The sequence below is a fragment of the Pyrus communis genome, chromosome 1, assembly GCF_041283825.1.
Source record: "Pyrus communis isolate YQ-2024b chromosome 1, ASM4128382v1, whole genome shotgun sequence".
Taxonomy (NCBI): domain Eukaryota; kingdom Viridiplantae; phylum Streptophyta; class Magnoliopsida; order Rosales; family Rosaceae; genus Pyrus; species Pyrus communis.
In genome coordinates, this window is record NC_142565.1 from 10,386,920 (window position 1) to 10,410,549 (window position 23,630).

The following is a 23,630-nucleotide window of genomic DNA, read 5'->3' on the forward strand; positions in this document are numbered from 1 at the left end:
TTTATCATCCACCCGAATACTAATTTTAACGGGTCGGGTTAACGGGTTAGGTTGAAAATGTCAGGCCTAACGATAGAAATGGAAAATTCTATTTACATCCAATTTGTATTTCTGACACCCTTCAATTATTATTATTTTTTTTAAAAACAAATAATATTATTTACGAGGAGGGGATGAACTTAGCCTTCAATGGGTTAACAATAATGTGGTTCAAATTCACATTTGGAGAGAATCGAGTATAAGACATTTCACTTACAAATGAAGATAAATACCAATATACCGTAATACTTAATGGCTTCAATTATTTTTAAAATAACATGAAAAATCACATAAAGCGTAACATGATGTTGGACTGCCTTGCTAATCTAGGAAGTGGCCTTGAGTTAGGCCTCATTGTCTATCATGACTCCCTTGAGAGCAATTGCACCCCTAAAAAAATGCGCCAGCACTCAGCCCATTTAATCCACTCAGTGAACAATGATAGACCCCAATGAACAGTAATAGGCCAAATGCATCTCCATCCCTAAAAAAAATGCGTTAACACCTAGTCTAAAAAATGCGCTGGCACAAACGATCTCCACCTGTAACATCCCACATCGACCAACGGAGATGTGGTGATGTGCCTTATATGTACATGCCCACCTCCTATAGCACGAGCTCTTTTGGGAACTCACTGGTTTCGGGTTCCATCGGAACTCCGAAGTTAAGCTAGTTTGGGCAAGAGCAATCCTAGGATGGGTAACCCACTGGAAAGTTCTTGTGTGAGTTCCCAGAAACAAAACCGTGAGGGCGTGGCCGAAGCCCAAAGTGGACAATATCGTGCTACGACGGAGTCGAGACTGGGATGTGACAGAATGGTATCAGAGCCACTCTGTCGTGTGGTGCGAATGTGCCGACGAGGATGTCGGGCCCCTAAAGGGGGTGGATTTTAATATCCCACATCGACCAACGGAGATGGGGTGATATGCCTTATATGTACATGCCCACCTCTTATAGCACAAGGCATTTTGGGAACTCACTGACTTTGGGTTCCATCAGAACTCCGAAGTTAAGTGAGTTCGAGCGAAAGCAATCCTAGGATGGGTGATCCACTGGGAAGTTCTAGTGTGAATTCTCATAAACAAAACCGTGAGGGATTGGCCGGGGCCCAAAGCGGACAATATTGTGCTATGGCGAAGTTGAAACTGGGATGTGACACCACACCTACAAAATGCGCTGGCACTCAGCCCATTTAAAATATTTTAATTTTTTTAAAAGAATAAATAAATAAAATAGTTTTAATTTCGGATAGGATTTTTAACCAATCTCGTCACGCCACATGTCATTATTTGAACTTACTATTTTGTGAATAGATTTCCGCTAAGATTTTCAACCAATCCTGACATGCCATGTGTCACTATCTGTTTACAATAATTTAGCCAAGATTACAATAAGATTTTCAACCAATATTGTCACGCCACGTATTATTATCTGAACGTACTATTTTGTGGATAGATTTCCGACAAGATTTTCAACCAATCCCAATGCGCGATGTGTCACTTCCTATTTACAATAATTTAGCCAAGATTCCGATAAGATTTTCAACCAATCACGTAGTGTCACGTGACATTGTCCAGAACCTCATCCCTTCTTTTTTTGTCCATATAAACCCTACATCCCTACATCCATCCTCACACCAAACTCAATCCTTCTTTTTAGCTCAGAATCCTTCTTCATCGTTTTCAAATCTTGAGTTCTTACAATGTCTTCTTCAAGGAGAGTGTATAAATAGTTTGAGGAGCAATAGAAAAGATTGTTGGACAATAAGAATAATTGGTCAATCTCGAGGAAGGTGGAGGTGGAGATGAGGCTTTTGCAATGGAGGAGGATGAGGATCATGACCATAGAAGGTAGAGGGCCTCACATTCCGTCGTGTCATGGAAGCTGTGGGTCAGATAGCCAAACCCAGACGTGCCGCAAAATTCGATAGAAAAAGGGAAAGACAAGGTAAAGATCTCTTGAAAGATTATTTTATTCCCAACATCGTATTCCCTGATCATGTTTTTAGACGTCGTTTTAGAATGCAACGAAGTTTGTTCGACAAAATTATGAGTGCTATTTGCAATCATGATCCATACTTTGTGCAAAAAGATGATGTTTTTCATGTTCTAGATCTTATTCCTAAGCAAAAAATTACGGATGCTTTGCGAATGCTTGCATATGGAACATCTAAAGATCAAGTGGATGAGATCGCGAGGATGGGAAAAAAACTGTTCTGGAGTCCCTGATGCGGTTTTGCTCTGCAATTGAAGCCCTCTACACCAATTAGTACCTCTGGAAACCCACACCAAGGGACATGCGAAGGCTTCTGAGGAAGGGTGAGATGCGAGGCTTCCCTGGCATGATTGGAAGCATCGACTGCATGCACTGGACTTAAAAAAATTGTCCAAGTGCGTGGCAATGAGCTTATAACGACAGAAAATGAGCCAAAAGTATCATTTTGGAAGCAGTGACTTCATTTGATACATGGATTTGGCATGCTTTTTTTGGTGTTCGAGGATCTCAAAATAACCTAAATGTCCTTACCCAATCTTCAGTGTTCGACGAACTGCTGCAAGGAAAATCGTCGAGATGCACATATTAGGTTAATGGTCATAAATACAAGAGACCATACTACCTTGCAGATGGCATTTACCCAAGGTGGTCAATGTTTGTCAAAACAATGCCACATCCACATAGTGAAAAAGAAAAACACTTCGCAAAATGTCGAGAGAGGTGTAAGAAAGATGTCGAGCGTTGTTTTGATATCCTGCAAGCTCATTGGGTGATTGTCAGGGCTGCTGCTAGAATGTTTGATGTTAAGGCTCTTCGATCCATCATGATGACGTGTATTATTCTTCACAACATGATTATGGAAGATGAGTATGATTATGATGCCGTCGATGAATACTAGTCGGATTCGATGAACAACTCAAGAACACGTATCTATCGTGCTCATGACCGGATCGAAGATCCCTGTGAAACACGAGCCGTTGGAACGGGATGGACGTTACAATGAATTGATCGTTCAACGGTACATTTCAGTGCAAAAGCCATACTGGCATGTAACTCGCCAGAATGACTTGATTGAGCACTAGTGGGGATTGCAAGAAGGTGAAGATAATTAAAATGAGCTTGTGGTTGAAGAATAAAGTGTATTTTTTTAAGTTTATGTAATTTTATTTAGTGTGTTTTTTTTTAAATTTTTTTTTAAGTTTATTTGGTGAGGTTATGTAAATTTAATTGGTGTTTTTTATTTTTAAGTTTATTTGGTGAGTTTATGTAATCTTATTTAGTGTATTTTTTTTAAATTTATATGGTGATGTTATGTAATTTTATTTGGTGTTTTTTTTTTTAAGTTTATTTGGTGAGTTTATGTAATCTTATTTGGTGAGTTTATCTAATCTTATTTGATGTGTTTAAATAAGGTTCTAATAATAAATAAGAAATTACACAAAGTACTAATAATAAATGAGAAATTACATCTATTAATAAAAATAAATAAAAAATTACATAAATTACTAAAAATAAAGATGAAATTACATAAAAAATTACAAAAGAAATTAAATAAAGTACTACAAATAAATACGAAATTATACAAAGTCTTTGGAGTTAGGATATGTGGTGCTAGGATCTTCGTTGCTAGGATTTGTGTAGCTAGAACCCCATCGACTTGTTTCCACATCTCTTGCACGCCTCATTCGCACGACGTCTCTTTTTTCTGATGTCCAAAAATATTTTGAAATCGAAGACATTCCTAATAAAGGCTTGTTCATTGTGTCACGATCTGCTTGAACCATCATCTCTTCTCTAAGCATCTTATTTTCTCGATTAAGTTCTTCTCTAATCATCTCGTTCTCTCGATTAACTATTTCTCTTTGTCTCTTAGCCGTCACATCACGTCTCTCAGTAGCTACTAATATTGCTGATATAGCAGCAGCTTTTTCCTCATCTCTAGTCGTTTCGCGAGCCATGTTCAGTTCACCTTGGCGAGCAAGTTCGTCCATATATTTCATGTAGTCATTTTTGGAAGAACTACCTTTTTTCTTTGATGCCTTTTTACCTTGAGGCCTGAGGGACTGACAAGTCGGTTGGGTCTCCGACACTTCTTCAGCGCGTCCCTTTCGTGTCTTCAAATGTGTCACCTTTTTGTTCGACCATGTCTGCTTCTGGCTAACTTTGTAGACCCATGCCATGTATGACAACTTCTAGACATGTTGCCACAATTTTGTATCTGGGGCAATCTTTGACAATTTGCCAACATTCCCATCTGCTGAATGATTTTGTTCTAATTCTTTGCATTGTAGAATGTTTGTGCTTGTAGTGTCTATAAATGTGGGATAAGATAGTATTAAAAAATGCAGGTGTAACACAAATAAATAAATTAAAATATTGATGTGGGTGGAATGCATATAAATAAATAAAAATATTGTCACCTGATCCGCTAAACTTGTCTCACTACGCAGATTACTAGAAGCATGAGAGATGGCGCTTTTCCAACAAGTAAAGGATGCGTTGAGTTTTTTCCAACGACCTTCAAGACCTTGACTACTTCTGGCGTCTTTTCCATGTATATGGCAAAACACTTTCATAATTTTACTCCACATTTCTCGCTTATCCATCTCATTACCCGTAATCGGGTCACGAGTAGTGTGAACCCAACATTCACACAACGTAACATCTTCAATGAGCTTCCATGAAGTCATTTTTTTCTCTCAAAGTGTAGAAAATATTGAAATGTGGTGTAAGGTGGAAGATGAGGGTTAAGTATTTATAGAAAAAAATAAAATTTTTAAAATTTTTCTGTATTTTTTAAAAAAAATTCATAATTTTTTATTAATTTAGTTAACTAATATGAACCGTTGAATTTGAAAAATATTCAAATCCAACAGCCTATAAGGTGCCACATGGCCAACGGTCATAATTTTGACCGTTGTGCCTTTAAAAAAAAAAATTGGGGGAAAAGCGTGGACTGTTGGTCTATGATTAGACGATCGAGATCAAAATTCAAATTCAAATTTTTTTTGACCGTTGGAAATCCAACGGCCTAGGCCGAGCCATGTGGCCTCCCCATCTAATGGCTGAGTGCGCCTACGCATGCGGGCCCCCGTTTGATTCATTGTCGACTACTTGCGCCCAGTTGCGCTTGCTTGCCACTCGCCCTCCGATGCCACGCTGGGGTCAGCATGGCGTCATACGGGCCAGTCCATGCCTCTGTCGATTTTGGGCTAGGTGCTAGCCTATCTGCTGGGCTGGAGTGGAAAGCCTGGGTGCCGAGCCATTATTTTGGTTAGGTGTCGGCCTATCAGTTCCTCGGTGGAATTGCTCTGATTGTATTAGGTCCTTTAAAACAAGTCCACCCTAAAAAAATGTGCCAGCACCCAGCCTATTTAATCCACTCAGTGAACAGTGATAGACCCCAATGAACAGTAATAGGCCAAATGCATCTTCACCCCTAACAAAAAATAGTCTAGTCAATTTTATTAAAATATTATTATTTTTTATTATAAAATAATAAAAAAAAATAATTTTATTTTACAAAATGAGAAGAGAGCCTAGTTTCCTCCGCTAAGATAAACACACCCCCCCTCACCCCCATCTCCTTCTCCAATTTCTTCCATCAAAACCTATAAAAGAACATCTTTCCCGATTTCAATTTCTCAACTTCTCATTTTCTTTGCCGATTATTGTCGAAACCCTAGATTATTGAAAGCTAAGAAATTGTGGGCAAAAGAGGTTGAGCAGATCTGATTGAGGACGATCATAGACCAATTGCCTGGAACCCAGAAGAAAATTTAAAGAATTAAACTTTGATTTGATTTATTTCTTTACCGGCGGGAGGTTGAAGGTTGTGGGAAGAGCTGGCGTCGGCATCGACAACATGGATCTGGTTGCGGCGACTGAGTTCGGGTTCTTAGTGGTGACGCTTTTGGGTGACAATCTATTAGGTTGGGGTGGAGTGATTTGGTTGGGGGTTGGCCTGTTTTGGGTGCTGGGTACCGAGCAATCCACTCCCGGTGGAACTGCTCTTATGGACGAAGATGTTTTAGGTGTTTCTAGGCCGCTTGTCATCTTGTATTTTTCTAGGCTTTAACCCTACTCCTCACCAAAAATAAAAAGGAAAAATAATGAAAATGACTTAAAAACTTTAAGTTTTAATGATAAGGACAACATTAAGGGTAAAGTGAATAATACCACGATTGACTTTTTAGTGTAAAAATATGGTTTTTTTGTTAAAGTGAACAGTACCAAGAGCTTTTCGTTAAAGTTTGCAAAATAAAATATATTTCTATCCGACTTTAAAAATACTATAATGGTCTTGTTTTAACATGTTTTTCTTGAGCATTTATCAAGCATACGGCTACATCAATCTCTTTATCGTCTCTGAACAACCTTTTTTTTTTCAAATTTATATTTACATATCATCATGTTACTAAAATATTTTCATAGGAGCTTACCCTACCTAATGCTAATATAGAATTACCATGAAGTACCAAATTATGAAAACCCAATTAAGCTGGAATAGCATCAAAATGTTTTCTTCCATTACAGGTAAATAATATTTCAGAATTATATGAAGATTCAGTTGATAATTTCAACAATATCTGTTTCTAAAACTAAAGGGTATATTATCAATTTCCCCCCTGAACTTGTGACCATTAGCCAATTTCCCCCCTCAACTTTAATTTTGGCCAATTTCCCCCCTGAACTCTCATGATTAGTCAATTTCCCCCCTCAACTTTAATTTAGCCAATTTCCCCCCTCAACTCTTATAATTAGTCAATTTGCACCCTACTGTTAAATTTTTAATTTGATCATAATTAAACAAGTGTGTGTAAGAAACTAAATAAGATGTATGTTAATCATGTTCCTATATCTTTATCCTATTACAAATAGATTAAAATTTAGAATTTTACAATTTATCGTGGAGTAATTTTATTTGATTTTTGACTATACAAAATTGATAACAAAAAGGATTGATGTGTAAATTTTTGTATGTGAATACAATTTTCTTTATAAAAGTGAAAGCTAAGTTCAAGTAAATTGTTGAGAATCGAGCTTTAGTAAAAAAACGGCTAGTTTATTCATAATTTTCGACTCCTTATTAAGAATAACCCATTTTATTGAAATAGGTTTGATCCATGAGTTTAGGATTATTATTTCTTTTTGTTATTATTTCTTCTTCTACATGCTTTAAACCCGATTCATAACTTTTTCTTATAATCAACCGATGTCACATACTAACTGTATTATGTTTTTGTACATTTTACCCTATATTATGCAGGTGAGTTTATGTTAATTTTAGTACTTTGTTGGAAGCTATTAGAAAGATTGAAAATTAAGAAAAGAATAGATGGAAAATTAAAAAAAAAAAAAAATTAACAGTAGGGTGCAAATTGACTAATTTTGAGAGTTGAGGGGGGAAATTGGCCAAATTAAAGTTCAGGGGAGGAATTGACTAATTATGAGAGTTGAGGGGGGAAATTGGCCAAAATTAAAGTTCAGGGGGGAAATTGGCCAATGGTCACAAGTTCAGGGGAGAAATTGATAATATACCCAAAACTAAAAGGCTTCGATGCCCCTTCAAGCAGAGGATATGGTTTATTGATCAATCAAAATAAACAAAAAATAATTATATAGAGATTAAAGAGATATACGAAGAAGACCAGCAAAATATAAAAATAGAGATATAAATCCCGAACTTGAGAAAATGTATACCAAAATGGAGTCGAGGGCTTGCGCAGAAGAAACTTTGTTATGGGTAGAGAAGATGTAATTATCATTTTAGGGTATAACAGATTAAAAATTGGGTGTATTAATTTGGAGCTTTCATAATTAATTTGGGTGTCCAAAGTATTTTGAAAAACTAATGTAGCCGTGCGGAGTTAAAAGAGTGTTTAGCGACAAAAGTTCAAGTGCAAACAGAATTTCCCAAGAAAAATTTACCCTCAAAATATATATTCTTATTTGGAACATTTGAATTGCGGTCCAGAATCCTTTTTGTTTTTTTTACAACCTACAACCTCAAGCTAGAAGGACTAACATGTCACCTAATTGCCAGATACAACCGGTATGGATTTACGTAGAAATTTACAGATCGCGGGTATTTTATATTAACCTAGGTTTATGTTTCTAATTAATAAACTTGTTACGTAGGTTTGTAAAATAGTGAAGCTTTTTTGTGGGTCTTTTATTTGCTAATCCTGTTCGCCACCAGAAGTCAATCTTGAGTTCTGCTTCCATCCATGAGTGATTTTCGTGTTCCCAGTTGCCGTTTTTATTATGTTGCTTTCTTTGCCAATTTTCGTGAGCATATTATTACGGCTCTCAACTGATCGAAAACACAATAAAATAGAGTGGAATTAAATCAAGCCTGTGCAAAATGACACCATCTTCACCGAGCAAACAAATATCGGAATCAAATCAAAGATCTAGAGCAACAAGTAGCTAGTGGCAAACATAGATAGCTGGCAACCCCATTGTCAACGAACAAGCCTCCACTTAAAAACTGAAACATGCAGTCACAGGCCACTTTGGACGCCAAAACAACTCAGTGACATGATAGGTATTAGTGAAAAATGTGACACAATCTATTAACTTAAACTGACAAGCAAAACAATTTGGAGTAAACCTAATAAATGACGAGTAATGCTACACTTACTCTGTATTCCTAAGACAATACTATCTTAAATGGTTTCTTAACTGGACAGCCACATCAATTAAAAATTATTTTGACAGTTGAGATGGATAATATAGAAATTAATCAAACACCCTCAGTCCTTCGTCCTCCCTCCTCGGCTCCCATCGTCACCTTCCTTCTCACCCTCTATCGGTTCTCTACCCCTCCTTCTGCAGCGGCGGACCACCTTGGGCATTTGCTATTTTACAAGTTTGGAATTAGATGGTTTTAAGGGGTTCTCGAAGTACCGCCATGCCCCTGCGCTCTGTCCCAGCCAACACGCCATCCTATTTCATCCATACTTTACTTGTTGCTCCTATGAGATCTTGTTTGTTTGTTGCCCCGAACTTTTTGTTCTTGATGTTTTAGAAATTCATTACGCCTCACTATTTTTTGTATATAATTTTTTGCTTAAATTTCTGAAGCTTTCATGTTCGTTGACTTTACAACAAGATTTTTCCAACAAGAGTTTTCCCTTTGTTCCATCATTAAAAATATGAGAAACAATTGATAATGATCATGAGCGCTATTTTTAATATCAAGTTATATCAATCCGGAGCCTGAAGATGATTTCTATGGACATGGATGACAATCTGGAGGAAAAAAAAAAAAAAAACTTATCTTGAGAAGCAAGATAATGATGGAGAGAGAGGAGAGGGAGGAAGATGCAAGGAGGGACTATAAAACCTAAATATTAGGGTTTAATTGATATCTAATTTTTATTTTATTAATTAATGAAAAATTGTGGTTTTTAGTTGATATGATTATCCACTTCAGCTGCCTCAAGATGCTTTTTAATTAACGTGTCTGCCTATCTCAAACGTCATATTAAATGATATAGAATTGTGATACATTTATATGAAAAAAATAACAAGTGATTAGATTTTTGGAGTATTGTATTTTTAGTCTCTTTCGTCGTATTAATTCCGCTCTCAACACTCTTTCACTTAAAATCATATTGAGCTAAAAGTCCTAGTTGAACTCGAAATATGTCTTGACCTAATTTTTTAGGTGTAATGGCAATTCCTAGATTTTGGCTCCATTGACAACCCATCTTGATTCCTTGCATGTTTGGTCATATGATTGTGATAACCCAAGCTCAATTTTGTATACGGTTGATTGTGTTGAATCGCACGTCCACCATATATGTGCTAGATCGAACTAGGCTACAAAAACTAATCTACAAGAATCTTCTTAGTGATTAATGATTTTGATGTATGACGTCGATATAGCGATCACTTGATAAATATTTAAATTGTTAAAAACAAAGATTTCTAGTTGATGCATGAGATTTGCTTTCTCTTTTTACTTATTCGAGCTTTTATGTTGTATTTAGAGAAGTTAATAGTGTAATATATCACATAGATCACACGTTTTGCCTTGATTGTAAATTTTTTTTAAACCTAACACTTGTTTGAGTTCACACCACATTCGAAAATACAACCCGAACGTTTACAGGGGCCCAAAGGTTCCATCTCTTTTCTTTCCTTTATGCATATATTACGTAGTTCTTTATCCCATGTTTTTATTTTTTTGTTTTGTCAAACGCTAGATTTTGTTATATTAAATGTTAGATTACTCACCGATGGGGTTCGCACTCATATCGTCATACAAGGCCTCAACATTTTTTCATCACTGTAGTAAATGATCACTTGCTTATCCTATATTTTTTTTCAGTGAATGAAATTTTAGGAACATTTTTTCATCACTGTAGTAAATGATCACTTGCTTATCCTATATTTTTTTTCAGTGAATGAAATTTTAGGATATCTATTAAGCGAAAAAATTAAAAAAAAAAACATCTTCTTTGATGAATTTTAGAATTTCTTTTCAGTGGCTCATGGACATGCTTTGGGCTGCTACTAAACAGATGTGCCCTTAAGGCAACAATCGTTATTGAGCCTCCACTAGAAAGCCCCAATTCCCATTGTCTGGGCCAGAAGAAACAAATGAAAAACAGTACATATTTATAGCCCAGCGTCGCCCATGGGGCCTTTCTATAGTTCTTTGATTTCATGCGGTAATTTCACCTAATCCCTTAGTTAAAATGATAAAAAGCAAATAAAAATAAAGGAAATTTAACGAAAAGCTCTTGGTACTATTCACTTTAAAGAAAAACCATATTTTTACACTAAAAAGTCAATCATGGTACTATTCACTTTACACTTTATTTTGTCATTTTCGTTAAAACTTCAAGTTTTCAAGCTCTTTTTATTATTTTTCCTTTAGTTAAAAGGATTAAAAGTAAATAAAAATAGAAGGAATTAACTTGGCTCCTCAATGATTGAGGAGCAATTCTGGAACTCCATGTTTATAATTGACACCGGTCATATTCTAAACTATGTACAAATTATCTTTGTAAAAAATGAAAAATATATGAATGGTTCCGATCATAAACACAAAATTTTGTGAATACGTTAAAGAATGTTAAAGTTCCACCATCATGTCAATGGCAATATGGGAAGTAACCCAATTACTTATAACTACATGCAACGTCTCTTGTTTTCTCAACGTGAGATTCATTCTCAACATGCCCCCTCAAGTGTGGGCTATTTTTCAGTCTAACACGTGAACAACAAAAGTCAGGTGATGTGAAGCATGTGTGGTCATTAGGCTTGACACATGAGACAACTTGCTTTGACACCATGAAGAAAGTTGAGATTCTACTATAAAACCAATTGACAATATGAAAAATAGACACCACCTCTTATATGGTGAATTTTAAACCTAATACGTCAACACGAATTGAGTGACAAAGTATCTTAAGAAGCCAAACTCTTTTAAAATTTAAAAAAAAAAAAAAAAAAAAGACAATAAAACTGTAAAAGTAATCTTTTTTTTTCTGAACATGTAAGAATCTGAATTAAAATTACAAATCAAGCATTATGGTAATTCAGTTCAGTGCCAACACATTTTATTGCATTTGAACCGATATTCCCCATCAGTATCCATCAAATTATTCAACTTTGATCAGCGCTTTATGTTGAAATAAAAAACAAAAATATTTTCAACTAAAAAGTCTTGCACATTATACGGCAAGAAGGGCATTTCTAGCCACTTTGGCTATATAATCTCTTTCATACGATTATGAATCTGATGTCATTTGGTATACGGTCTAATATTATTCATTTTCACTTACAAAGAGAGATGTTTTAGCTTTGACTCCCGTAAACAGCGAGTTTGATACTAAATTATTATGACAAACCCATTGTGAGAGTTAGCCCAATCTCTCACCTCTCTAGTGTGAATAATATGATTGATCTTCGTTAATTCATTCAATTCGACAAAAAAAAGAAAAAAAAAAAATGAAAAAATGTGTGAGAAAGATAAAAATGAGTGTGAATATCACCATTCGTCAATAAATCCTGACCTGCATTTCTAGGCCCATTTTGGTGTTCGGTAGCCTTTGCCAAAGTGCACATGTTAGGAAGGAGAGTAAACAACTAATTTTTTGTCCGTGCGATGAGATTCGCCCTCGCGTGAAAATATTCTTAGTGGGTCCCGGAGGAGCCCACCAATGATGGTGTGCTATGGCCTCATTTGGCAACTCAAATTTTACTAACTATTTCAGTTAGATAGGATAATTAGTTATCAAATAGTACTGACTAAATTAATCAAGGCGTTTAATGCTCTACCGGATTTAAACATTGACTATTTAGTACTATGTTTGATATTGTGCCGATCATCATTCTGTAATTATAAAACTAATTTTAGATAGAAATTTGGGTGCCTCAACTTTGATTAATTTCACCCAATACAAAAACTTTGTCATGATACTTCTAGATTTGCCTAGACCTTTTGCTTCTCACACAGAAAAGCCAAAAATTCTCCGTCTTCCTTGCAACACCTTTGCTATTCACCAAGCCAAATTCAAACTCAACTCATCAACCTCTACTCAAATACAACCAAAAATTACAATTGTTCAATCTTTACCAAAAATTGAAACTCAAAACTCAAAGCAGATCTGAAAGAGGAAATCCTTCTAGCCACATCTCTTGCTAGATTGTTGCTGCTGGGTTCACAAGAACACCATGAATGGCAGATGAGAAAGAACACACTTAGAGAGATGAGGAGGAATGGGTTCGATTCATAGCCGACATCGATGTGTGAGGACGTTTGACAGAGTAGATCTCAGGATGGGAGAAGTCGGGGTTAGGTTCATGGTGAGGGAGAGGATGGTGCTCTTGCCGTCACCTGCAAGGTAGGGTGGGTAGCTAAGTATTCGGGTTTTTGATGCGCGGGAGATAAAGTGGAGAAGGAAATAGAGAGAACGAGAGACATGGAGGAAGCTAGAGAAAGCGTCTCGTTGGCCCAACTAATTATACCGAGCCTTTTGAAGGGATAAATAAGCGGGCGTGAATTGGACTAAAAAGGTGGGACCAAATAAATTATACTAGTACTATTTAGTACATAATCACACTAAACATCCGAGACTGTATTATTTATCCTATCCGATCTCTTATACGGGGCAGCCAAACGAGGCCTACGGGAATTCAATGTTGTTAATTCACACCTGTCTGTTACCTATTGTTGTTAATTCAGTTGGGAATCCAGTGTTGCGTTGCATAGGCCAAAATATCCATATCATCCCTTCCCCATTCATGTTTCAGTTTATGAGATGGTTTTGGATTTATACATCGTCCTTACTTAGTAGAAAAGTATTTTGTTGTTGTTGTAATAGTTAGTTATAAATTATTACTAGAAAAAAAAAATGTTAAGGAATTGTTTGACAACGTTTTTTGTTTTCAATCTTCGATTATTTTTGTTTTCACTTTTTTTTTCTTTTTCAAATTGAAATACTCAGTTTTGTAATTTTTGTTGCTCTAAAAGAACCTAAAGGAAACTAAAGCCTTTAACTTATGGCAATAATGTGTCCACTTTCAGTATAGGGGTATTCTATACCTCGATCATGTTTTTACATTTGATTCCCCATAACAGAATGAATTTTTAATAAATAAAAGATTGATCAAAATTTATTTGTTGTACGTAGTTTTTTTTTAAAACAATATTTTTTTTTGAACAAACGATATTATTCACATTAAGAGGGTGAAAGAGTGGTCTAAATCTCAAAATGGATTTGCAATAATATGGTGAAAATTCGCCTTTGATGAGAATAAAAATACTACTAGACCGCACTATTAAGTGGCTTTAAAGCAAAATTGTTAGAAATAATAACATGATGTTTATTATAATGTGTGAATGGTTAAAATTGTACAATAACTAGCATCTCTAAATTGAAAAAAATAAATAAATACTTTTTACATTTCTCTCCAACTTCTTCTTCTTCTTCTTTTTTTATTTTTTTATTTTTTTATTTTTTTTAAATATATATATATATATATATATATATTTTTTATCTTTATATATAAAGTCAATGGCCCAATGAACAATATTTTTTGGTGTCACAAGTTTCACCAAAAATAATTGGACAAAAATGCCCCTCAAACAAAAAACTTGAAAAGCAATCCAAAATAATGCATCATATGTGGCAGAGATATCTTCGTCATTTTAACAGTGTTTTTTAATATTTAATTTCTTTTGTACATTTTTTTTAATTTTATTTTTTAATAATTAATACATCACAATAGGTTAGCAATAATGTGATTCAATCAATTCTTCATTAAATATTATTTTCTCTATTTTTAAACATGTTTTAAATATCTTAATAGGCGTGTAATGCCGGTGATAAAAAAAGTATTTCGCACGCGGATAATAATGTGATTAAACTGTCAAATGATTTTTTTTTTTAAACAAAAGATATTATCTACACTAAGGGGGATGAGATGAGCTTAGCCTCACAATAGGCTAGCAATAAAGTGATTCAATCAGTTATTTATTAAATTTTATTTTCTCTATTCTTAATATAAATTCAATAGAGATCAATTTTATTATGTGGATTCAGCTGCTTTAATTGGTTTATGAGAGGTTTCTTCTAGCATGATATACGATTATTCATTTACTTCAAATATTTGACTTTCCTTTTGTCAATTTACGCATATAAATACATTTAAAACGTGTAAGTCGCGCGTAGCACGCCGTGATTCAAAAAATGTCTTCTACACGCACATGAGTGTGTGCATGAAGGCTAGTATATGTTTACACACAATGTGGGTATTGTTTAATGGAAAGAGATAATCTCCAGTTCTCTTCCTCCAAAACCTGCGGATCAAGTGATCCGGACTCTTGAAATTTGATCTAACGGTAAAAAATTATTATCTTTCAGGAGCTCGGATTTCAAGGGTTTTGAATCAAATTTTAAGAGTTCAGATCACTTGATCCGTAGATTTTGAAAAAAGAGATCCGGAGATGATTCTTTCCTTGTGTAACCTATTTCTAATTTCAAAATTTTCACTCAAACCCTTCTCACCTACCACGTGTAAAGCTCTCACAGCGACTCTCACCTCTCTCTCATTTCCCACCAGCCACTCTACTACCCTGCTTCCTCAGTCTCCCTCTCCTCTCTTCCTCTCTCTCTCTCTAAACGCTGATAAAAATTTCAGCAACATAAACAAACGCCGTCACATAACACCCCTGCAGTTTATCAAAGCCCCCTCACCTTCAGCTCCCGAAACCCGTCACCACCCCCCATACCCAGACAACGACAACACACCCACACGCACAACGATGAACTAGGGGCTCGCTTTCCCATAAAACGACACCGTCGCGCTTCAAATTCCGTGCCAATCGATTGGCGCCGGGAACAGAGAAGGCTCACATCAACTGCTCCGACGACCTAGACGGTCGCATCGTCGTTCGCTGACTGATTGATTGCTCTCTCTCTCTCTGCTGAAATGGCTTCGGAGGATGTGAAACCGAGCGAATCGGCGGTCACGACGATCGTCAGTCTGGCCGAGGAGGCGAAAATGGCTAGGGAGGGCGTCGTCAAGGCTCCGAGCCTCGCGCTGCTCAGCGTCTGCAAGTCGCTCGTCGCTGGCGGAGTCGCCGGTGGAGTGTGAGTTTCTCGATTTCTCGAGCTTTCGTCTGTTTGTTTCCATGGAAATGAAGTTCATCGAAAGCAAATATTCCCGCAAAAATTTGATCTTGTTTTTTAAAATTCGTTTGATGAAGCAATTAATGTGGTTGAATCTTTAAATTTAATTGCTTGGTTAATGCAAAAGAAGAAGGAGATCGAAATATTAAATCTTGCTAATCTATTGACTATGGTTTAGCGTCGCCAATGTGTAGTATTTGAAGTTCATGAATTTGAAGTATTTAATCTCATGTGGTATCCAGAATTTGAAGTCCATTAGATTGCATGATGTGAACGAAATTGTTGTATTGTCGTTGCGACAATATCAGGATCAGATTGTTCTTTGTTTATATGTTTTCTCAATGCTATTGCCATGTTGACTCTTCTTGATTACTGAAATGTTTTTTTTTCCATCCAGGTCACGCACGGCTGTTGCTCCATTGGAACGAATGAAAATTTTGCTTCAGGTTCGTTTTTTCAATTAATTGTGTGCAATGTCATTCTCTTGTTTATATAAGTACCAACATATACACACACAATAACACATAGAAGTAAATTTCGTTCCTGACTGGTTGTCTTGTCTGCAGGTCCAGAATCCGCATAACATAAAATACAATGGAACGATACAAGGCTTGAAGCATATCTGGAGAACTGAGGGTTTCCGTGGATTGTTTAAGGGGAATGGTACGAATTGTGCTCGTATTGTCCCCAACTCAGCTGTCAAGTTCTTCAGCTACGAGCAAGCTTCCAAGTATGTTTCTGACAAGATTGAATGTTCATTTCTTTTTTCGTCTGCGATTCCAGTACATGTTTAATTTATCTTGGTTTTTGTTTCGTTCATATTTGCCCATCAATGTTGCATTATTGGTATGATGTAAAATCTTTTACACCTTCTGAACGCATAAAGGTATCTTGTCACTACATATTATGTTGTCCCACATTACCTTCTTCTGAATGATCCTTGCTATCTATGACAGGGGAATATTGTGGCTGTATCGGGATCAAACTGGCAATGGTATGTCCACACTTACCATAAACTGTTCCCTTGATGTGTAATGGTTAGTAATTTAACTGGTGCTTTTGAAGAATTACTTTTTGCATTGGGCCGGTTAACAGTTTGACTCAGTTTGGGTTGCTGTTTAATAATTTATGCCTTGTAAAATGTGTAACAGTGGCTATCTAACATCCACATAATCACATTATAAACTAACAAAGAAACTTTAAGACTGGTATGATGTGAGCATTCGGAAAATGACTTGATCTTTATAGTTCCTTTTCTTGGAACACAGAGACAGACAGTTAGAAGTCCATGGATAATGTAGGTGATTGATATCTCTGTTTCTTTTAAATATCTGCAGATGATGCTCAGCTCACTCCTCTCTTACGTCTTGGAGCTGGAGCATGTGCTGGAATTATTGCTATGTCTGCAACCTACCCAATGGACATGGTACGAGGAAGGATCACTGTACAGGTACTTATTTCGGTCCCTGTTCTTTCGTTGTTCCATAGAACGAATGTTTTAAAGACCTCGATATTTTCCAGTCATATCAGTCATCGATTAATGTTTAATTTCTATAAGAAGTTTCAGAAATTAATGTTTTTATTTATTATTAAAGAAAATATTTATGTTTTGTTGGTTTTAAATTTGCAGACAGAGAATTCTCCCTTTCAGTACAGGGGAATGTTCCATGCTCTATCAACTGTGCTCCGGGAGGAGGGCCCACGGGCTTTGTACAAGGGCTGGCTTCCTTCTGTTATTGGAGTTGTAAGTTTCTTTCGCTACAAAATATGTTTTCGCATATCTACCACTCTACCACCCTTTTGATATGGGTTCCAAATTAAAAAGAAATAAAGTTTGCTGACTTAGCAATAGATGGTCTTTCTAGGATCTAACTCCGATGATTTATCTATGTGCAAAACTACCTATTGCTCCTTTTGTTGCTCCTCTGAAGTCGGATTGCAAGATTTACTTTTGTTGTGAACCCTACACCGTCAATTTTGTTTGCAGGTTCCATATGTTGGTCTCAACTTTGCTGTGTATGAATCCCTAAAGGATTGGTTAATCAAAAGTAGGCCATTTGGACTTGTTCAAGATACAGATTTGAGCGTGACAACAAGGTTGGCATGCGGGGCTGCTGCTGGAACTGTTGGGCAAACTGTTGCTTACCCTCTTGATGTCATTCGTCGAAGGATGCAGATGGTGGGATGGAGCCACGCTGCTTCTGTTGTCAGTGGTGATGGGATAAGCAAGACCCCACTTGAATATACTGGCATGGTTGACGCGTTTAGGAAAACTGTTCGACATGAGGGCTTTGGTGCATTGTACAAGGGTTTGGTTCCCAATTGTGTTAAGGTTAGTATGAACCGTTTGTTCTACTTGTTTGTAGACAAGAGTAGGTTGACTAGTTATCAGTTTCTAAGAACATTTTTGTCAGGGTGGCTAAGGGCTTAACTGGATGCATCTTACACATGAATAGGGTGACTGATTGCATGGTAGTGGAAAATTGGACTATCAAAAAGGGTCTCCCTAGGAATAACAGGAAAAGGTTTAGAAAATAAAGCCCCCGAATTCTTATGGGTTACCAGACGTCTAGAGGGTTTCGAAACCTTATTATCAACGATGAACACTAATCCTAAACTGTTATAGAAGAGTATATGAAAGCTTTATGTTCCATGAACAACGGTGGTTGGTTCATGTGTTCAGCTGTTATTTTGAACTGTGTCCCCAGTAAACGCTTATAAACTTATTTATCGCTCAACTTGTGGTTGAACTATCATATTATGGTTATAAAAAATACATGTAGGAACTACATTCAACTTGTACTGCTTCCAGTTTTCTTCCATAGTTGTGTGCTTGGACTTTTGTCATTTCAGTTTTAGCAAATTTTGTTGATAAAGATAAAGATTTATTCATCAGTTGAGCAGTTGCTATTAGTTATTCATATTTTACACGTCTTTGCCAACATTATAGTTCTTTCTGCTCCAATTTTCAGGTAGTCCCATCTATTGCAATTGCATTTGTGACGTATGAGATGGTGAAGGACATTTTAGGAGTTGAGATCAGGATATCGGACTGATATTAAGGGAGCTCCATGATATTTATCTGTGCGCGTGCTATTTTTGTAGGCCGGGAAATAGAGGTCTGGCAAACTAGGGGTAATTTTATTCCTTTTTCTTTCTGAAGTTAGAAGCGAGTTCAAGCTTGTGTTCATAAATTGCTTTCCCTTGTTTTTCATTTCTTTTCTATTTCCTTATGAACACAATGTAGCTTTGAGCTTCTCATTCATGTGATGTGCCAATAAGTGTTTTGACAATGTAAAACATGCATCTGCATGCCTTCCATAAGCTCTGAGAAAGCATTTTCTACTTGCTGTTACATGTTACTTGAAGGACTTTCTCTCTCTCTCTCTCTCTAGTAGACGTACCACATTAGAAACGATTCTAATACAGTGGAAAATAATGCATTATATTATCATTAATGTAATTAGACGATAATCGGAATAAATAGTTTAAGGATACATTGCGAGGGAAAATTGGAATAAATAGTTTATAGTTATCAGAAGTTGGTAACTTTGCTATGATATCTTTCTTTGCTGGACTGTTTCCTCCTCCGATGTCATTAGTCTTTACACTCTTCGGCCATGCCTAGAATCCCTTATTCTTGTTTGACACCGTTGATTCCGACTCCGAACTGGCTTGACCTCGTCCATCTCCCGTCTGTTGCTTTGTAATCTCTTGGTCGCTTTAGCCCCATCTTTTTTCGTTTCATGATGTCTCTCCGCAGAATTCAAGTTTTCCTCTGTAGATAGAGAAAATAACGAAAGGAACATGATAAGAAGGTTCAACTCGGCTGTAAACTCCGAGTTTGGCAACTGTGATGGCATAGATCGATCATTGTGTTCCTCGTCTGCGTTTTCCAGCACCTGATCAACCTTGTTGTCTGCAACTCCAGCAGGTTGTGCCATTTTACTAATGTGAAACTTCCCAACAAAAGAAATTGTCGATTGAAATTCTGAGTTGTTGAATGGAAGAGCTGAACCAAATCAACACAGAAAATTAGTATAGTCTGTATACTTGTACGTGTTTATGCAGTGTCGTGTTTCACGGAATGAAGTGATTCTTTGTTAGGGCTGCCTCGTGCGGCTGCCCCATACAAAGACTCCGTGGGATGAGGTGAAATGAGAATGAGAATGAGAAACTCAACGTTCCTTCAGGAATACAAAATCGTTATTCTGTTGTATACGCAAAATTTATCTAAATTACAAGCAGAGGGATTCAAAGTTGTGTTTAAACTACCGGTTTTGAAGATTAAAATCATCTTTGACAATAAAATGAAGCATTAAAATAATCTCCTCTCAAAACAACAAACAATTAAAAGAAATGAATGAGAAAAAAGGAGCAGAATCGCTCACCAAATAATATCATCGACAAAAGGGAACTTGTGTTTGCAAACGCCAGAAAACAAAGAAGAATTTTAACCTTTTCACAGGTCTCAATTCAGGTGCTTTGAAAATAATATTTATTTGTTAATTCAGGTGCTTTGAAAATAATATTTATTTGTTTTTACTTTTTAACCAGCCACAGTTTTACTTATCGGTGTCTATTCTGTTCTGTCATAAAATACCAGATTGTAGGTGTAAATTAGATCATAAAATCAAGGCGTACCGTCAATCCAGGTCTACAATTGTGTTGGTGTCGAAGTAAAGAATACTTTAATCGGAGGGCCAAAAATAAATTTTACTAAAATTGCATGTATTGAACTATATTATTAATTTTTACCATATAAAAAGAGATTAAGCAAAATTGTCTATTAACTATAAGGAAACTGTTATTAGTATTCTAAAAATATCATTCTACATTCTTCACTGGTGTATTTTTCTTTCTAATTATAGAAAGTTTGGAGTGCAAAATGAGATTTTTAGAATGCCAATAACAATTTTCAACTATAAAATACCTAATAAAACAAAAAACTAGCAAAACCCAGATGTACCAGTTAAAAACAAGACCAATATGTCAAACTAAAGTAAAAGTTGAGAATATACTACCAAAATTTTACTAAAATTAGTTTTAATATACAATAAAATCTCTGTATGGTGATACTCATCTACTTAAATATTTTAGTACCAATTCAAGCCACTTACATATAGGAATAAACATCATATTGTGGTAAGTTATAATTTTTCCAGGTCTTGTCCATTACATAGTGAAATTGTCAGTAAAACCTTCAACATGACCTTCTACATATCTTTTTATTAGATTTTAATTAAACTAGTTACGAAGTTTGAAATTTTGTAATCAATTATTTCAATTCGTAGACCGTTCGAGGTCACAATTTATATTTTGAATAGAATTCGATCTCAGGAACGCGTAGGAGCAGACCGTTCGTGAAATGGAAAAGAGTTATTAACATTTGAAGTTAGGGACATTTTTGTAATTTGGCCCTCATTTAGAAGGCTCCATATTTTTTGGAGCAAAGGAAAGGCCATGTGTGTGGTTGGGATGAAAGGAAAAGATAAGAAATGGGAGGGATGGACGACTGTGATGGAAAAGGAGAGAAAGGAGGGAAAGGACTGGGGAGGAGGACAAATCAGAAAAGAAAGAAAGGAGGGGAAATGAGGAAAAGGGGAAGCGGAGGATCCCTTGACCCGTTTGCGGTCCTAACCCGACTTGTTCCTCTTCGTCTTCTCCGGCCGTTTTTCGTAGGTTTGGCGAACCACGTTACCTAACCCCCTGGAAAATGTTGCATGGCCTTCCCTCTACCTATTACAACCCAAAATTGTAGAAATTTAGCTTTGAACTCGGAAAAACCGCACTGGGTATGGGTGTTCTTGCCGTTGATCCTCCAAATTTTGAAACAATTTCCTTCGATCTCCACCACCAATAGATTTCCCTAAACCTCAGGAACAAAGCCTATGCATTGGTTGGGGGCGTCGAAGCTGTTTTGGAGTCGAATCAAGAACACCCAAAATCAAGGGTTTCCGGTGGTTTGTGGGCAATTTGAGGTGTTTCCTAGCCAAACTGGAATTGACCACATGTATCCCTCACTGAGATCTACTTGCCTGTAAAATTTGGTAATTTTTAAAAATAGTTGAATTTTTTCGACGAGTTGGGGTGGCCAACCACCTCCCGCGGCGGCGCGTGGCTAGTGGGCCGACGATGTCTTTCTCAGTTCAATTAGATGTCCTGATTTTGTATTTGATATCCGTATGACGCAAGTTGATTGTTTGAACCTAGTTTCGTTACGGTACATTGCTTGATCATTGTATGAATTGACGATCCGACCGTTGGATCGTTACCAAACCTTAATACGTTATAGTACATAATATTTTAGGATAGTAGGAATTGATGGATCAGGAATCTGAAGTACGGATCTTTCTGAATTAGATTTCTAAGATAGTAAAACAAATTTTTGATCCCCACCTAATTCTAGCAATTGGTGGAGATCCGACCGTCGGATCGCCATGAGATTTTAGTAGGTTGTTCTAGAAGCATAATGTGTATTTTAGAAAGTTACGCATATGAAATCCAATGTGTGGATCTTTTGGATTGAATTATGTAGAATTGTGGACCCTACCTTTGATCAAGAGTTGACTTTTGGTCAACATATCTCGAAACGTTCTAAATAATAAAATTAGTACTACATGAGACTAAGTGAAGCCTCGTGGACCTACATTGGTTAGAGAGTGACTTGAATATATGTGATATGGTTATTACCCTAATTCCGTATTTAGTATCCTATTTGAATACTTGAATATATGTGATATGGTTATTACCCTAATTCCGTATTTAGTATCCTATTTGAATATCACTTGATTTTATAAGGTAAATCTATTGAAATGTGATTAGTCATTGATCTATGTTTACTAAACGTGATTTGACTTGTGTAGTGATGACATTGTGAAATGTGATTTGGAATGCCTGTTGAATTGTTTGATGAAATATGATTTGACATGCATATTTGAAATGTGGTTTGATTTGCATGATTGGTATAATGTGATGAAATGTGAGGGCTAGTAGTGGAACATTAACCCATTGCCATGGGATTTGTTGCTTTAGAGCTTGTTTCATATCCCGTTTCATTGTTTCATTGACCCGTTCTAAATTTAGCACTTGTGCTTTGTTTCATTTCTTTGAGCATTTGTATTCTTCGAGCCGTTGATATGTTTCTTGGCCTTCCGCTCGGTTTTGTTGAGTGATTCGGAACTGGGTATCCGCTAAGGTTCTGTTGAGTGGTCCGGTTCCTTGCTCCGTATGGATTCCGTTGAGAGGTCCATAATCCCTCATGATTTGTGATTCCATTGAGTGGTTCAGAATTGTATCCATATTGAATTTTATTGATGGTTTGATATGCATTGTACTCCGCGATTCTATTGAGTGGTCCGGAATCGTATCCACTCGGATTCCGTTAAGAGGTCCGAAATCCCTTTTACTTTGTGATTCCGTTGAGTGGTCTGGAATCGTATCTTGGTTTGGATTCCATTGAGTCGTCCGGAATCCCGTTTGGTATTTTGGTTTCGTTGAGTGGTCCGGAACTTGATGTTGTTGGATTTCGTTGAGTGCTCTGAAATCCTATTTTTTAGAGATGTAGGCTTCGGCGGAATTGTGTCGTTCTAACCCTACATTTTGGTGTATTGTATGCATTATTGATTGATGTGATTGTGGATTGATGTTGGTTATGATTGTTGTAACTATGATTAGACTTGTTGACCATTGTGACTAGATAATGTTATTGCACTTTGCTGAATGTTACTTGACGTGCTGGATACCATGAATCGTGATATTGTGTGGAGTTTTAGTGAATTATGTGATGATTGTTCGAATGTAGTGAAAGGGTGAACTACGAATGGCTTGATCCCTGGTTAGGTTACGTAGGCAGTCTAACATGAGGTTAGATGCAGCCATAAAGCATACGAAAATCATTACGCAAATTGGACCTTGAGTGGTGCTTTATTCATATTTTGG

At 36.4% G+C, this 23,630-nt stretch overlaps 1 protein-coding gene across 1 annotated transcript; it reads left to right on the forward strand.

The window, feature by feature from the left end:
- Positions 1–15,022: 15,022 nt before the first annotated feature.
- On the forward strand, positions 15,023–19,034 carry LOC137720532 (mitochondrial adenine nucleotide transporter ADNT1). Its single transcript, XM_068459618.2, has 8 exons — positions 15,023–15,650; positions 16,087–16,135; positions 16,256–16,419; positions 16,646–16,683; positions 17,027–17,139; positions 17,320–17,433; positions 17,677–18,021; positions 18,662–19,034. The coding sequence occupies exons 1-8, from the start codon at positions 15,490–15,492 to the stop codon at positions 18,743–18,745; spliced, it is 1,068 nt and encodes a 355-aa protein (XP_068315719.1). The 5' UTR covers positions 15,023–15,489; the 3' UTR covers positions 18,746–19,034.
- Positions 19,035–23,630: the final 4,596 nt, after the last annotated feature.

Bases quoted from the DNA above. Each gene is read 5' to 3' on its own strand.
- LOC137720532 (XM_068459618.2), top strand. From the start codon at position 15,490: ATGGCTTCGGAGGATGTGAAACCGAGCGAATCGGCGGTCACGACGATC. The intron at 17,140-17,319 runs GTACTTATTTCG...TTAAATTTGCAG, and splicing joins GAGGAAGGATCACTGTACAG to ACAGAGAATTCTCCCTTTCA. The intron at 17,434-17,676 runs GTAAGTTTCTTT...TTTTGTTTGCAG, and splicing joins TTCCTTCTGTTATTGGAGTT to GTTCCATATGTTGGTCTCAA.